At 35.1% G+C, this 18129-nt stretch overlaps 1 protein-coding gene across 3 annotated transcripts in view; it reads right to left on the bottom strand.

The window, feature by feature from the left end:
• Window positions 1-59: 59 nt before the first annotated feature.
• Window positions 60-18129, bottom strand: part of LOC129257911 (uncharacterized) — a 72830-nt gene continuing 54760 nt past the window's right edge. For 2 of the 3 annotated variants that reach the window (XM_064096732.1, XM_064096741.1), the window contains 11 exons: window positions 17700-17888; window positions 16812-17015; window positions 15728-16027; window positions 15187-15352; window positions 12612-12793; window positions 11984-12048; window positions 10898-11010; window positions 8903-9205; window positions 4408-4454; window positions 2725-2761; window positions 60-1963 (listed from right to left, as the gene is read on the bottom strand). In XM_064096732.1, coding sequence (XP_063952802.1) covers window positions 1702-1963; window positions 2725-2761; window positions 4408-4454; window positions 8903-9205; window positions 10898-11010; window positions 11984-12048; window positions 12612-12793; window positions 15187-15352; window positions 15728-16027; window positions 16812-17015; window positions 17700-17888 — 1868 coding nt within the window. In that variant the 3' untranslated portion in view covers window positions 60-1701. The remainder of the gene's footprint in view (window positions 1964-2724; window positions 2762-4407; window positions 4455-8902; window positions 9206-10897; window positions 11011-11983; window positions 12049-12611; window positions 12794-15186; window positions 15353-15727; window positions 16028-16811; window positions 17016-17699; window positions 17889-18129) is intronic. The other variant, XM_064096737.1, reaches the window with a different exon arrangement.

Genomic DNA, 18129 nt, shown 5'->3' on the forward strand with positions numbered 1-18129 from the left:
CACTCATATTTCTACAATACTCTCTTAATAGTCTAAATATATTACAGAAGTACAATTCATAGTTTCCTGTTGAATTTATTTGATATAATTTATGCAGCAATAATGAATCAATGAGAGCAAATAAAGTAAGTTTTCTCATTTTCAGACAATGTGCAAAAATTCATGTACAATTTCTGAGAAAAAAAGGGTGAGGGAAATACAGTTATATGACATGAACAGGAACAAAATAATGGGAAAATGTGGGGCTATCTGGAATAAAATGAAATCATTGTTAACAGATGAATTGAAATTGCAATTCTTCTTCCATGCCACAAGCAAGTGTTATATGAAAATCTCAAAAGATTTGAATTTTCTGCAATAAATCTGTAAAAAAAAATATTTCAAATTATTAAAATTCCTAATATCATTTCACTATCTAAAATCTGTAAACCAATTAACAGTCTCGAGTTGTTGCTGCATTTCATCTTCAGTTGGGTTTCATATGGCAATGAGTGCACTAAACAGGGCTGAAATACAACTCTCTCTTTACAGTGATTTTAAGACCGTATTTTAATACTAAAAGTGATATTTGGGATACTTAGGGGTGATGTAAAATTGATCATTGATTCCTTGAGCTTTGGCTATTGAATGAAGAAAATTATATATGCAATATTCAAAGCTCATCTCTTTGTTTGTTCTTAAAATATTTTCTTGTTTACTTTTCTCAACCTGATCAACAATAATAAAATGCAAACAATCTTATGAAAATTTAAATTAAAATTGATTTAATGCAGATTTCATCATTCACCAAATAATTCTGCAATAATAAAAAAGCTCCTTACCATATAAAAATTTCAGATAACAATGCAAAAATGGATACAACTAATCATACAATATATGAAATATATAACACTGTTCAAGTTTCCCCGATACTACATGTATGAAATATTTATTATACTTTCATAGAAAACAGGTAGCTATTGACAGTTTAATACAGAAAGCTAATACCTGAATATGATGCCATAGTCTATAATACTGGGATGTCTATGTATTGAAAACCAAGTCAAATTGAGTTACAATGTGAAATCAGCTGAATTATCACAGCTTAAAAAAATAGAGAAATAAGAAAGTTATTGAAGTACTACATGTATCTAAAAAAATTGTTGAAAATATACAGCATATAATAGTTTCATACTTATGCACTTCATTTGGAATGTATATGTATGTATTTTAATGCAATTCATAGCATTTTTTCATCTCAAAGTAAACATCTGACAATGTAAGCAAACATATATCCTTAACTTTCAACCCTTTGTGCACTTGTATAATTTTGAGGTGATAAAATTTTAAATTTTCGTTGAATCCATCTATTCTAAATGCACCAGTGATAATGGGTAATCAATCTATATAGACTACATATATATATGTCTACTTAGGTACTATAGCCACTTTAAGTTTCTCTTGTCCAGAGATGGAGGAGAAACTTTTCTTTTCTATTCATTACTATCATTGTTATTAATTGAGAGAATGTGAAATTTTACAGAATTCGTGCACAAAGGGTTAAAATACTCATGAACACAGTTTTTCACAAGTAAACTTATCATTGTATAAACTCAGACAAGGTACAGTTGCACAATTGAAGAAATCATAATAAATCAAGGGGTAGGGAATAAACATCAACTTTTAAAATATAGAATACTTAAGCCAGATGCAGCTCCTCCATCACTCCTCGTCCTCCGAAGCCTCGACGCCGGCCTCCACGTCAGCCCTCACCGACTTGGTACTCGCCTTCTTCTGCGGGGCAGCATAGGTGGGGTCTGTAGAGGTGGGCGTGGTGGAGAAGCTGGTGGTAGCTACCTCATAGGCTTGTCCATTGGTCTGGGGAGTGATGGAGGGCGGGGCTGATTTCTTGATGTCCTTCTCGTCCTCTACAATGCGTTCTCCGGATTGGAAATAGACATTTTCGTTGTAGGTGCTGTCTCTTCTGGATGGAAGGTGGTTTGAAGAGGATTTGAAGGAAGGTGTGATAAATGGAAGAGGAAGAGAAAGAAAGCCAGGAGAAGAATTAAATATTGTTTCATAGGAAAAATAAATAGAGAGATACATGACAGACAGAAAGACAGACAGTCAGACAGACAGACAGACAAACAGACAGACAGATAGATAGATAGATATATGAAGGGATAGATACGATAGATAGATAGATAAATAGATAGATAGATAAGACATAAAATAGAGAGAATTGATAAGAGAGAGGGAGTACACTTGATTATCATTGGGTACATTTCAAATGTTATATTTTCAAAATTTACAATATTTTTTTAATAGAGGCATACATTTTATCATTATTTGATATCACTTGAAAGCAAAAAACAAAATGAACCTATGGAATAGACATAATCTAATTCTAATAATGATCAATGTTGCATTTTTTCTGAATTATTCATGAAAAATTAAGCGGTACAATGATATATGGGGCAAAAGCAATTTGTAATGTAACAGCAAAGAGCAAACTTTACATCTATTTTACAAAATATGAAGAAAAAAATCAATAAAAGGAATTCAGTATTTCTGGAAAAAATATTTTTTGTATGTTTACCCAACATTAATGTCATCATTGTGACTAATTTCAATAACTATACATCTATATCATCATAACTAATCTTTCATGGAATATTTTAGTATTATGTAATAGTATTTCTGGTTACTTGCACATTTCTACCAATATTCAATATCATATCTCACCTCTTTTCATTATTTTCTGAGTCAACGGTTGCAGTGACTGTTCCCAAAGAATGCAAACAAGAAAAAAGTAGAAAACAAAAATTGATTATAAATAGGAGTTGACATCTCTTTGTTGAATGCATGAATCTGCAAGGGGGGTACAGGAAGCTTGTACCTTAATCGGAATAGAAATTTATAGGATACTTGCATGGTAGTGACTTAAGGGGGGTACATTTAACTGTGACATAAATGTCATGAGATGCAGATGAGTACAATATTTTCTTTTGCAGCAAGTGCCAATATTTCATACCCCCAAAAAAAAAAATAATGTCATCCAATATCATACTACATACAGCAAAATTGTGATAAAATTCTAGATTCTGATAAAATGAAGATTCTCCCTCCCGCATGTTCCCAAATTGAAAAAAAAAGTTCATCATTCCAGCTATTTCTATTGGCTTCCTGCCTGGTACTTCTGGCCTGGCACTTCAAGAATGCTTGACAAGAAGTAACACACCAGTTTCACTCTATAAGCCTTGACTTGATATGAAATGGAAAACTTAAGCATATATTTTCATGACATGAAAACTTGCATGTTTCAAAATGTTTTAATGTACATGTATATGCATGGGAGATGGTTCAAACAAATGTTTAAACAACTTGCATTTAGAAAGACCTTGTATCACAGATTTAGGGGGAATTTCGTCAATGACTACTCCATGTTCCTACCAGGGCTTCGTAACACAAAGGTTTGCAATGAATTGCAAATATGAAAGAACCGCAGATTGGTTCCCAGTCAGTATTTTAAACAGAGTGCGCATTGGTCACTGGTATTTAGCGATTAATTGCAAACCTTTGTGTTACGGAGGTCCTGTCACTATCCCAGCCAAGCCACTTTGTCATGTCAAAGAGAATATCATTGCATTGAACACAGAGTTATAATAGCCATGTTTTTTTTTTTACTTGATGAAAACCAATAAAAGGCCTAATCGTCTAAGCAGCAATAATTGGAATATTACAGAATACATTTCTGTGTTTAAACCTAGCCCCCCCCCCTATAGAATAAAAAAAAAAATCTTTGATATAATGGTCAGTAATCTCACACAGTCTTTATGCATGGATGAAAAGCATGGAATGTATGGAAATAGTGCAACGTGGTGGAACTGGAAGACTAGACTAGTTAGATCAGAGCCAGAGAGGTGGATTAAATAAGTTTTTTCCACCTCTATGATCATAGCCTAATACTTCAAACTACTGGGACCTGTAACACAGTGACCAAATGGCCATTTTGCAGTCAATTTTTTTTTCTTATTATAGCTGTTTTGATTCCGTTTTTAGTGCTTTCAACAAACATGAATAAAAATAAAAAAATTGTTGATTTTCATAGATTAGTTTATGGGTATTATTAATTAATGAAATTGATACAAAACAAGGGATTTGTCCATTTTCCTCAGATTTTTTTTTTTTTTTGCTAGAACTCTTACATAATCTCCAAGGTCATGTCCAAACACATCACTGCATCTTTAAGCAGCAATCCTATTCTGCATCATTTTACATTTAATCCTCCGCCTCCTGCTTTAACAAATAAAAAGTGGATAGAATATAAGATCCTGCAGTGACAAATTTTTTTTATATTTAGTATGTTATGAAAGTGTTCCTATGTAGGATGATAACTAAGGAGCATCTATCGTTGGGACAACTTACCATTCGGCATCATTTGCAGTGAATCAACTGAGGGTGTCTTCTCATCTCTGTACATTAAAGTGAAAGAAAATAAATGAGTTGTAAGAACTATGATACATGCTTCCATTATCCTTATTGCATATAGCCAAAATACTAGGTGATATCAACTATCAATATCAACATCCAGGGTAATTTGATGGGACATGCACTCATCCCTGTCATCATCACCACCTTTGTCATTAAAGTGACACACAGAGAATCTTGATATTTTTGCATCATGAATTCTTCCTCCTTCTCTTACTCATCGTCATCATCACAACCACTACCACCATCACCACCACCACCGTCATGATCATCATCCAAAGTAATTTCTGAGTTCTATACTTTTGTTTTATGAATTTCCACAAACCCCCTTCTCCCACCACCTCTTTCTCTCCCTCCTCATCATAATTATCAGCAACACTAATAACAAAATATCCTTTTTGTCATCATCAAAATCATCAAATCATCACCATAATCATATCATCATCATTATCATCATCACCTCCATCTATACCATCAACATTATGGCATCATCAAGGAAAGTTGAAATTACTCATGATTTTTCTCCACAACCTCATTCACCCATCTTTTCTCTTTAAAGTCAGAATGTTCTTAACTTTGTATGGTATCAGAAGGTTAAAGGGTTTTCAATCAGACTGAATATTTCACTTGTTTGGCTGCATTTGATAGACAATTACATTGCAGAAATAACACAGTTTTATTTCAAATTTTGCCTCAGAAAAGAATGGCAGGACATCTATCCAAACAAAACAGGTTCAATTCAACAGATGAGTAAAACTGAAAAACACTATAGTGGAATTACATCAAAACAAAAAGAGAAGAGAATTATGGCATTATGGCATTAATTTTCAAACAGAAGTGATATGTCTCATACAAGCATTATAATTTTTTTCATTAAGACAAATGAGCTGATGATGTCAGTCACACAAACACACAATTTCTTTGATACTTCACAGAATGTCAAATCTCTCAAGTTTTTATTTCAAAAATATATGTTACATAACAACACCACATTTCTGGCTAGAAAAATGGTATCAAATAAAATATATCTTGGATTTTACAACACGACTTTGAAACAAGATTTTGAAAAGCACAAAGGCATAATTAGGGAGATTACCGGTAGTTAGAACCCTTTGAAGCTCTGTAATTCTCATTTCACAATCTCTGTGCCTACATTTATTTCAGTTTTAAGCTCCCAGAACCAGTATCATAAAGCTGTTTGTAAGTTACAAGTGACTTAAAGGACGACTGGTGATCCTGTAGTGGAACACAACAGAATTCCATTGGAGTTGATTTAGTTCCTAAGAAAGGATCATCAGTCATTCGTAAAGTCACTCGTAACCTACGAACAGCTTTCTGAAACACCCACCAGTGCCCTGTCTGACAAAGATTTACAATTGATCCAATCAATCTTAAGTGTATGGAAATCCATCAATGTCATAACTTTTCTTTAGGAAATTTGCTCAATATCCTTTGAAAACAATGAGAAGAATACTGAATTGTCAAGAAAAAACAGTGAATGTATGAATAAACATTTCTAAAAAATATTTTGAACAAACACGTATTTTAGATGATGACGTTACTGGCTTTCCATAGCTACAATTGATCAGATCAATTGTAACTCTTTGTAAGACAGGGCCCTGGTGTACTTACATTTTCTGAAATGGGTATACAACATTTTTTTGATAGATGAACACATTTAAGACACCTTTTCAAAAGTCTTTGCAGGATCTTTCATCAAGGATCCTGCTAGTACTGTGTCCTTACATAGTGGCATACCCACATTCTACATTGATTTTGTCTATGGTGAAATGTGAGAATGAAGAAAAGTTTGTGATTCCTGAATGAGAGACATTTTACTTTGCCCTTAATGAATATAAAAATTATCAGGATTATTTGGATTACCTGTAAGTCATACATACTACCTCCACTACTTAGTTGCCCACAATGATGGCTACTGCAGTACTGCTCAAAGAGTCCTAATCATCCTTCCTATTTTATTTCATCTGACTTAATTTACAACATTATCACTACTGCCTCATATGATATTGCAGATGGTTATTCTCATACTTCAGTGAATGCGATCCACCCATTACCAGTAAAAAAAATATAATATTGATTTTTTTTATAATGAAATGAAAGAATAGCAGTAGTCATTATGTGAGCAGCAAGCATGAACAATTAATTTTCTACATTTTGTTAATTTTCCAATAACATCAGATAAGCATGTCCAAATTTGTATTATGCTTGGGTGAGTTTTGTATTCATGTTCATAATGGTACATGTATATGGTGTTTGTATACAATTACATAGAGTTTTAATGTTTGGATGATACATTGCCCAGGCAAACAACTGCTCTATAAATAATCTCAAATCTGCACATAAAGCCAAGCTTTAAAAGATAAACATCAAACTAACTTCTAGGCCAACTCCTAATCCCAAGACTAAACCTCACATTATTGTGAATAAAAATAACCCTATCAATAAGTATGGTTTCATAGCAATTAAGAAAGGAGAAATGGCCTAGCCACAATATAAATCCACTTGCACGCATCTCTGATGTTATTTTACAAGCTCTATGACTGCCATGCATATTGCGTTTGTTGTATCAATAAACGTAAATAAATAATGATTGATAAGACTTGGTGCCCCACAAAGGAATCTTAGGCAATGTGCCTTTCTTTAGTGCCCTAATTTAAAGTGGTTTTGACCCCCCCCCCCATTCTGACCCCGAGGTTGATGAAATGTTCTGAAGTGAACTGCTGGTCTTCCTGGAGCCCTCAACCAAGCGATCTGTATGTCATAACATTACTTTGGGGAGTAGACCTTTTACGGAGGAAAGACATTGCAAATAAGGAACCCATAAATTAATTGCAAATCAGAATTCTTAGTGGGAGGATGAATCATTAATAATTTATAAAGAGTAGAGAAATTGGCAAACACATCATTTCTTGTTAAACCTCCTGTAGAATTGTTGATTATACACTGATGATTCATTAAAAATGTGGCATTGGCCTTATCGCCACATAAAAATATAAATTGGAAACATACGGCTCATGTGGGACCTCATAGGAAATTTGGAATACATATTATGATTTTTGCAAAGGCCAAAGTGAGGATTATTCAACAGAATCTATGATGATGACGATGATAATGACAACGAAGATGATGATGATGAAAGCTAATCCTAATGTTTGGGGTACTCACTTGAGATCTATCTATCTGATATGAAATTGACCTATATGTAGGAAAATTAAATCAGTTTCTAAGATATGGTAAGTGGTATTTCATGTGACATATCTCTCTACTGCTTCACACATCATTCTAATTAACTGAAGAAGTTTTAATCATTCAATATTCCGGTAACATAGAAAACCACTGCATTTTTTAAATATTTATTTTTCTTTTTGATTGCTAAAGAAGTGATATGAATGACAATGATTGTCAGAAGAGTAACATAAAATGAATATACTATAAAAGAGGGTATATATGATTAAAGATATAATGACTGTGTAGCAATGAATATGGCCTATTACTATAAGGCCTTTGATAGTAAGTGATTAAAATAGTGTCCCAAATGTGACAAGATATGCCCTGACTGGTGATCACTAAAACCATCCTGGTTGGTGTTTCATAAAACTGTAAGTTACGAATGACCTTATGCACGACTAATGACCTTTTCTTGTGCTAAATGATATATCCCTATCGACTTAGCAATTACAAACATATTCCAGTCGTTTGTAAAGATTTTCATAGCTTTACGACCAGCTTCAGGAAACACCCAACAGTGCCCCATTGCATAAACGTTACCACAACTATGTTGTTATCAAATTTAACATTCTTTTTGTTAATGGGAGTACGCTATCATGTAGTGCACAGGCCAAGAACCTGAACCAATCACGCACTTTAAAGAAGACTGTACAGCCTCTTTTTGGGGGCAGGAATTCTGGCCAGCACCTATCATCACAACTGTCACACATTCTTCATTGTTATGATGTCTAAGCTGAGAAAGAAATGAGATTAGAAATGAAAAGATGCTAAGCAGTATTCCTGCAGAAAGAAGCCCAGTGCACACTATGTGATGCAATGGCACTAACATCCAATCCCATCTCGGTGCAATCAGATCGCGGGCCAGCGCACACATTGCAACAGCTCTGCAGCCCACTGCATCTAATGGCGCCTCTTCTTTTGCGCGTATGTTGTCTGTGCTGCAGAGGCGCAGCAAATTGGCCATAAGGTCATCATCAAGGACAAATCTGATTGGCTGATATGAGCAAAATCGCAGAAAGATTTGATGTACCAAATGACTGAGTTGCAGTTGCAGCCAGTTGTAGATTGGCGCAAACACTGTGATGTTGTTGCAATCATATCTTGGTGCAATCGCATCGCATAGTTTGCGCTGGGCTTTAAGGTGGCTTACAGGCTGATCAGATAGGTAGATGAAAATACTCACGTCTTTTTGAAACAGTCTCTGACGAGCACAACGCACAGGATAAAGAAGCAGAAGCAGAGGAGACAAATGACGGCAATAACCCAAGGCTCTTCAATGGCGTTCGTAACCTTAGGTCGCATGATGTAATCAAAGTTAGGTCCGCCTTCCTCGATCGGAGCCTCATTTTCAATTAGGAAGTTCTCAAGCTGTTCGCTGGTCAAGGCAGCGGCGTTGCCTGTGGGGTCATTAGGATCACTGACCCAGAAGGTAACCTCGACACCCTCGCTGACCTCAACCACGCTGGTGATGATGACGTTGTCAGCACTGATGGACATAAGTGATATAAATATGTAAATCTTGATGCAGCATAGTGGAATTGCATGATAAGTGGTACTCGAGATTGAAATGAATATAAATTGAAAACTAAGCACTCAAATAATAATCGAAACTTCAAATGAAAATTGATGAAAAATATCAAAGTTGTGAAACTCTAAATTACAGTAAACAAATATATCAGGCTTTGAGAAAGTATAGTGGAATTATTTATCCGAGGTTGGTCTGGCAATTACTATTTTCCCGAGGGGCGAAGCCCCGAGGGAAATATAGTAATTTTGCCAGTCCAACCGAGGATTAATAATTCCCACTATTCTTTCGAATGAAACGCCTGATATATTTGTTTTATATCCTACTTTTAATAATTTATAACCAAAATCTATGCGCTGAGCTTGCAAAGTCCGGCTACTTGCGTTAAATTACCCACTTTTCTCCGAGCCACCGCTCAGCGGAACGCAGATTAGTGCCTGCGCCGACGCATCGCGGGACTTGCCCGGGAGAGAGAGCTCGCTGGCCGGTGCGCCCGAGAGTTAAGATAAATATCCAGTTTTCTGAAATAATGACGTCGGAATATTGGTATAGCGAAAAATATATCGAGGTCTGACGTCACGCAACATCATAGTTGAAATATATTTGGTCACATGATGCTATTTGAACCAATCACTATACAGGATTCAATCTATGTAGGATATAATATTCAATATTTCTTATGACAATGCAATGAGTGATCTGATGTCCAGTCATGTCCCAATTTTCTCTTCTATTTCACTACATATAATTTCAATCATTAAATGATCCCGCTTGAAGAAAATGAAATTAAACAGGATGAACTTGTTAATGTGTACAGTTTTCATGGCCAGACTTGTTTATGGAGGTGTTGTGGTCTACTGGATATATCTATAGATAGTAGATAACATGGTTAGGGTTTCATTTCCTGCTGTAGCACTAATCTCCTTTGGCAAGGTATTTATCTATATTTACAGCACTCAACACAGGTGAGATTATATATATGGGTATCGGGAAGAAAATTATTCCTTGAAATGCGGGAGTGCACTATTGGTAGCTATAATTACTGACAGAAATGAGTGCCATTTAAGACACCGCTATCATTATTATCATTATGTTTACACTCGTATATAAAGAATGAACAAAGAAAATATGCTATCAAATACACAGGGAAATGAAGAGATGAGACATCATTTGTTCACTCATTTTTGTTTCTGTTGATGGTAACACTCGGCAGGACAGCGTTTTGCTGGTTAATGCCTAGCTGGTATATAACCAATCACCTACATGTAGGAAACATTTTATGTCTAGGTCATAGTGGCTGACCTTATAGATGACAGAAATTATTCTCGGGCCTTCTTATCAAAGTGGAAACAATGGCAGAGTGGGGACTTGAACTCACAACCTTGCAATACGAGTCCAACGCTCTAACCACTGGACCACACGACCCGTATGGGTCGTGTGGTCCGTATGAATCTGATATGTATAACTTTGTGTTTTTTATCAGTTTGATGACAAAAGTGAAACATGATAAAGAATAGTATTCACTCCACATGGAAAAAATATCATTTTACCATATCACCTTATCCATTCATTACATTCTAATACTTCAACAGAGAAAAGAAAAACATCAATTAAATTTATCAAAAAAGTGTATAAGATTTGTTGTTTTTTTACGTGAATTGGTTTCCGTTCATGTCAGCCAGACAATTTTCTTGTGAAGCCATGCAATAGACGTTTAGTTGCTCAGCTACACTTGAAGTAAACATGTCTTGGTCCTCGGGAGTTAGCTAGAAAAAAAAGAAGAATAAAGTAAGATGTCAATCAAAGGTTCAGTCCGGTCCTTGACATTTCATGCACTAAACGTGAGAGTAAGAAAAACATGTTTTTATATCAAATGTCAAACCTTTTACCTTCAACATTCTTGACATTTCACCAAATCAACTCTTAACATGAATATACAAAGTAAATCTCAATAACACAAGTTTTAGACTCGATGATTCAGCAACATGAAATCATTCTTATTCTGAATTTCAGTGTATCTTCAGTTGATAAGCTGCAAACTATGTTGCTATTTAAAAAAAGAAAATTTCCAAAACAACCGACTCAATCGATGAGTAGATCTTTATTTCAGGGGAGATAATCTATTGCGTAATCTCCCTCCCATACTTGAATATAGTAACATCACATAACTACGCCTCTGCACAACAATATTGATACCTGGTTATGACACATAACTCAAATAACAAAATATTTTAAATAATAATTCCATGTTGGAAGCACTAACATTTCTAATACAATAGCTAAATATTAGTCTTTGCAAAGCAGTTAGAAAGAGCAAATCTTCTCAGATTTGTTTTCGTGTATTTTGCCTTTTATCAAAAGTAACCTTTTCCTTGATTTTTTTTAAATTACTTACTTATTTCTCATTTCTATTTTTATTTCATTCATTATTCTTTTTGAGGGGGGAATTATGATTCTCTTATTGTTTGATGATGGTTACAATGCAGACAGGTATTTAATCATCCAAACAAGAACTCTAAAAGCATTGAGTTATAACCATAGAATTCAAACAGATGAAACCAAGCAACAAAGGTAGACAACCTGTTGACAAATCATTCTCTAATTATGTGTAAATACCACATTTCAAATACAAAACTCAAAAGGTACACTCAACATTTCATTTACATTACATGAAATATTGCATGTATCACTTTGATGGGGTTTTTATTCACTCTTGAGAGAGTTAAAAGTGTGACTTACTGTTTCTGCAGTTTCGTCTACTAGTAAGATGGTTACACTACCGATCATCTCTCCATCCTTCTCAACTGAAAGGAAGACAAAAAGAAAAATATTATATGACATTTGTTATCAAAATGGCTTCTTCACGGAACATCAAATACAAGGAGAATAGAATAGTGCATTGGTATGTTTGCCCATTTTTATCATTATTATGATTATCATAATGGAGTTCATCTTTCAAAGAGGTAAATTGTCCTCACTAGACTCATGAGCTATGAACTAGTCTGGATGAAATATCATCAAAGACAAATACATTGTGAAATGTTGTATAAATCATGATGGCTACTTGAATTTTACACTGGAAAAGACAATGCTTATGTGGCGTGGATGTTGGATCATAGAACTACATAGTCAAAATGTTGTGTTCTGGGTAAATAATGGGGACCATTGAGCAGTTCAGGGGGCTATTGAATAAAACTATTAAACTATAATGCCAAATTTGCCATCCAATGGTAACTTTGATGGTTAAAGTGCTCAACAGCCTATCAGAATCAATGATTTCATGGAAGTTAATATTGGCAAAGTAACCGTAATAGCAACTCAAGCTGCAGCTATTCAATGGGGGTGTGGCCTACTGGCTTTGAAATACCTGTCTTGGACTCGTAAGAGATTGAAAACCCTGAAGCGGAAATGGATTCATCACTCATGAATCTCATCCAGGCATAGTTAGAGTCGGTAATGAGGGTTTCCTCAGGAATGGTATCCCCGCTTAGGGTGGCAAGAATGCCCTCATCAACTGTAGCGCCTGATCCAATGAGCAAGAAATCTTGTCTGGGGAGAGATTTAAGAAATACCATCAAATACTTTACAGGGAATCCAATATTTATTTTTCCATTCACATGTTCATTTGTTAACCATTGGTGAAAAGTTAGAGAGCACTTCCTATAAATGATAGGTTGCTATAAAAAACAAATAACAAATTTTATTCACTGTTTGATTGTCACAGATCAAAACATTTACTAGTAATCTCATTCATAAAATAGTTACGAATTTTGTACTCCTAATCCAAATTCTTCTAACCTTTCAAAATTCTAAGAAAAAAATACAAAATTTTGCATAATTCAAAGGTGACTAGTGTAAAAAAAACTTGCTCCTTAACAAAAATTAATAAATTTTCAATCAGAATACTATCACAGAGAAACGATAAGATGGCTATGAGAAGGTAGTAAGAAGCAGAAGAGAGAGTTTTTACGTGTGTGGGCAGGTGATGTACAGGGCGTGTACAAGTATAATCATTTTTCAACATATAGGGACAGTGATTTTCCACGATCGCGGAAAACGGACGGAATTCACGGAAAGGGCCTTTTGAAACGGAAAATGGCATTTCAAACGGAAAATCACGGAAAACGTATTTCCCCTCAAAATACACAGAATAGCAACAGAAATTACTCCAAAATCACAACAAAATGAGAATATTAAATGGCCAAAAAAACCCAGAAAACACGATCTCACTTCGCTACTATCATGACAATTCACACATCGTGACTGCACTCGACATCAGCACACTCGATTGTACCCGTACCCCGCACCGTACCCGTACCCGGCCGGCCGGGTTGGGCTTCACATGCACACATGTATCGTTCAACTACATGTACACAGTTGTGTGTTGCTGCCCTCTACGTTTGAAGATGTAACAGCACGATATCGTGGTCTTAAAATCCAAGATGGCGGATTGGGAAAAGACGTTGACTGATGATAACGATGTCCAAAAACCCCCAAAATTATCGATGAAATATCATTTCACCGTGAAATAATGCTAATAATATGAAAGGTGAGGATGTATGCATGCAAAATGGGTGTGTTAAAATATTTTATTCACCCGCATAGATCCGATTAGAACGGATTTTATTGTGTTGTTGGTACAGTAGCAGATACAAATTTTGACCAGTGCGAGTGTGCATGTAAATGTGTAAACGGAATTGTCACTTTTCCGTGTGTACAAAGTCTATGGGGAAACGGAATTTCCGTTTTCTGACATGCTGAAACGGAATTTGAGATTTTCTGAAACGGAAAGGGCAATTTTTTGAAACGGAAAATCACTGTCCCTAAACATAGCATAATAAAAAGCAAACATTATCCATCATAATGATAAACATACAAAGCATTATTCTTATTCAAAATAATTATACTTGCAAAATATCTTTTTTATTGTACATGTATATGAACTGAAAAAAATATAAATGCCACATTGGTAGAAATGTGGGATATTGCCATTTGAAAAAATGGTTGTCCTATGAACATGTTGATTTTTTTCTTTAACTCATTCAAATTGTTTGGTAATTAACTAATCTTCATTCCACATAATGAATCCATCCATCTACAATATTCAACAAGAAGCCATAGAAATCAAGACATTTCCTGAATGCCTTTGTTTCTTTCAAGCTAAGGTTGGGCAGAAATTAAATCTAAATCCAATTACGCTGGATAGGAGTGTCCACCTGTAGGAGGCAAGGTCGACATTAGTGGGGATTATTGTTTGATATTAACAAAACCTTTTCTTCATGACCACAAGTTGGAGAATTCTAAATCTTAGTCAGGGTAAAGTTTTCTTCAATCTCTGAGATTCTAGCCCAATTAGCTCTCATCATCTGAAGTGAGGGTGGGGAGGGGGGGGGGGGCTTCTTGAGTATGGAATGTGACCATGGACAAGCTCACTCTGGACTCCATGGTGGAATATCATGCAATGGTATCATATAGCATTTTCCTTAGCCTTAATTCAAGTGCATCTTTACTTCCTAATAAGTTGATTCTCCAAAGAGCATGCTTTTTCAGACAGAACTGTAAGTTGATTCAGGACTATTATATTGAGATGAAGATAGTATTATAATGAGATGAGATAATAAAAATATTTCAGAATAGTGCTCTATCATGTCTAAATATTAAACACTATGCAAATCAATGTTCATGTCGCTTTGACAGCCATGCAATACTGTGTTATTCATCTTTTTTTTAATTTTCAAATGAACATATTTCCTATAATATATCATTCATTCAATCAATATTTGTGTACACTTAAATTGTGAATCTTAAATGTCATATTTTAATAAACAAACAAGCAAACAAATAAAGAAAATATAATTTGATACACCCAAAAATAAAACAATGTAATAAATACATGAATAAATAAACAATTAAATGAATAAAATACAATTTCATCCACTAACCCTTGCTCAAGGTCCAAATTCTCAACCTTGATCTCCACCACCTTAGTTGGATCTGGAAGCATGATGGTGTACACGCAGTCTTGGTTGTCTGGATAAGCATTGGGGTAGTTAGGTGAGATGACAAAACCAGACTCCTCAAGGAATTCAGTGATGCCACATTCTCCACCTGCAAACAGTGAAGTTAAGATGACATTGTGTGACATCTGGGCTATTTATGCTCTTGGATATATCAAATTATTAAATTATTATAATGATGATAATGATCCCTTGAATTGTATTAAACATCATCACCCCAGCAATAGCCATGTAGTAACCAGTGCTTCAGGTACACTATTATAACAAGGGTAGAGAGTGACATAGTGAAGATGAATTGAGGACACTAGTTGGATTTGAACACATGACCCTCTAATTGCTTCAACTTTGGTCACTTAATTTTCCTGGAGTTATGTTGACTTTACAGAATTGATATTAGTAAATTTATCAAATATTTGCAGGTGAAATGCATGTTTGAATGACAGTTTAATTCAGAAAGAGCGCTTACTTGCAGGAGTACTGACACGAACCAAAGTTCCAACCGCTGGGAGGATCCTGCTTGTTGTGATAGCAGCAATATCAAAGGTATAGACAGTATTGGCCATCAGATTCTTCATGAGGAATGAATCCGTCTCTCCGCCGACCACATCCACACTGTACGCCTCATCATCAGGTTCTACAACGACGTAGATGCGGTAGCCCGTGACCTCGCAGTTGGTACCAGAGGTTCGCCACTCCAGCTGAATGGTGTGGGGATCGATGGCTTCTCCGCGCAGACGAGATGGATTTTGATCAATAATGCCCCAATCTATGGGATAAAGGTTTAGCGATGAATCAAGGTTTATCACTTTTAATTCAATTCATTTCCATTGGATTTAAATTACATGAAGAATGACATTTGAATTCAATTAAATAGTTAAGAGGGGGAGACAATTCAAGTTTTTAAGGTTTGTAGAGAAAGAACTAAGTTAGGCAAATATTCTTCCGAAGAGAGATTGTTCAAGGACTTTGGACCGAGGATGCTTTTGAATGGACATTTCATTTCTAATGAACACAATTTCTGGAAAACTATAGATAAAGCTTGATGCCAATATATGCATGCTGATTTTGTTAAGGAAACAATTACGTTTGGGGCACTTTTTCTACCGAATAAATATTCAAATCCACCTAGAGAAAATTTAATTGAAAAGAAATTGCAGCATCAAATCAATTTCTTATGCATTTCATTGTTATTTTTTAATCTATTATGTATTTCCTTGCTTTTCATTCCCTTTATTTATTTAGTTCTAATTTTTTTTCACTGACATACTTTGGCAACGTTATCACAAAAAATTATTGTGCAGGAACAAAAATCATTCATTAATTTGGAACAAGGCACCCTATTGTCAGTAATCTGGTATCAAATATGAAAAAAGGTCAGAAAAGTAAAGATGACAGCATCTTGCATAGGTTATTAAATATGTCAGCAGATCAGCCCTGCACCACCAGACTTTTTATAGAGTTTCACAAAGAACTAAAACAGCACAGGGGGAAAAGGTTGAAACAGCCCATAATGCCATTCACACACCATCACATTTGTACACGTATCTCACCTTTAGGGGTGACCTCACAGATGTACTGGCCAGTGCGTTCACACTCCCAATCATTCCACGTTCCAGCATTTGTCATCTGACCACAGTCCTGGGTTCCAGAGAGGTCGTTGGGTTGACCCACAGCCCAGTTGGTCCTGGCCCAGACGGATGGAACGGCACAGTCTACCCATTTCCAGTCTCCCTCGCTACCCTTATCATAGAAGCCTAAAGGTGAGGGAATATAGAAATGCTTTCTGTTTTCATGGCTATGAATTGCCCCTTAGGCTACTGCAATTCTGTAATTCCCACAGATATTTCAAAGTGAAACCCTGTTCAAGTACGTAATTGGTTTACTTATTCCAAACATTAAGATTATTTGAAGCCTTATTTAATCAGATTTTACCCTTAAAATTGGCAAAGGCAGGATTTTTCTTTTGTTGCTGCTCGTTAAGAAAAATAATGTCCCATGAATAAAAATTTATTGATAAAGGATATGATTTAAAGGTAAAAAGTTACCAAATTGGATTAAGACAGTAATGCAACATTTCAATCGCAGTGCTTAGGTGGAGTCTTAGGTGATTTTATCTTGTTCATCTCATTCTTAACTGTTATAATACTTAGATCATTAAGAAAAAATCAATTGCGTCCTAAAGTGGGCTCAGTCTGTGTAGAATTTTTTGTATTATTCTTCTCATATAATTTTAATGACTTTTCAACTGATCAGAATATTCTACTTCAGATTTGCATTGAATTAATTTAACTGTCTGAATCGGCTGGTTTCAATATTTTAAGAAATGGGATGCAGTCATTTAAAGCAACCATTGTTCATTCAATTTAAGTGATTTATTTATAAAATTCATAAAGGAATTCACAAAGAGTTAATGAGAATAGTTACGGGATAATCCCTACCTATCCAATAATCGCCTTCATTCACATTTTCACGGATATAGTTGAGTTCCTCTTCGGTTTCTATGATGACCAGATCACCATCTTGGATAGACTGGCAATCAGCACGAGCTTCGTCCCAGGTAACCAGGTCCAGGACTACCTTGTAGCAAACATAGTTGTAGCCTGGAAACCAGCCTGGTTCACACAGATCTAGTTCAAAGAAAAAACAACAAGGTCATGTATTTTTGTTGTTGTAAATTTATAGCAAAAGATACATCCATTGGATTTCCAAAGTTATGGGTATTACAATATACAAGATATTTATTTTGTCTTCGCAAACATGATGATTACAAAGAAATTTGTTTTTCACTGGTGTAATATTACATTAGACATGCATGAACAAAATAAAACAAAGAAACAAATAAGTTACTTAAGCAGCTCTCGCAATCTG

Source organism: Lytechinus pictus, chromosome 1, assembly GCF_037042905.1.
Source record: "Lytechinus pictus isolate F3 Inbred chromosome 1, Lp3.0, whole genome shotgun sequence".
Lineage (NCBI taxonomy): Eukaryota > Metazoa > Echinodermata > Echinoidea > Temnopleuroida > Toxopneustidae > Lytechinus > Lytechinus pictus.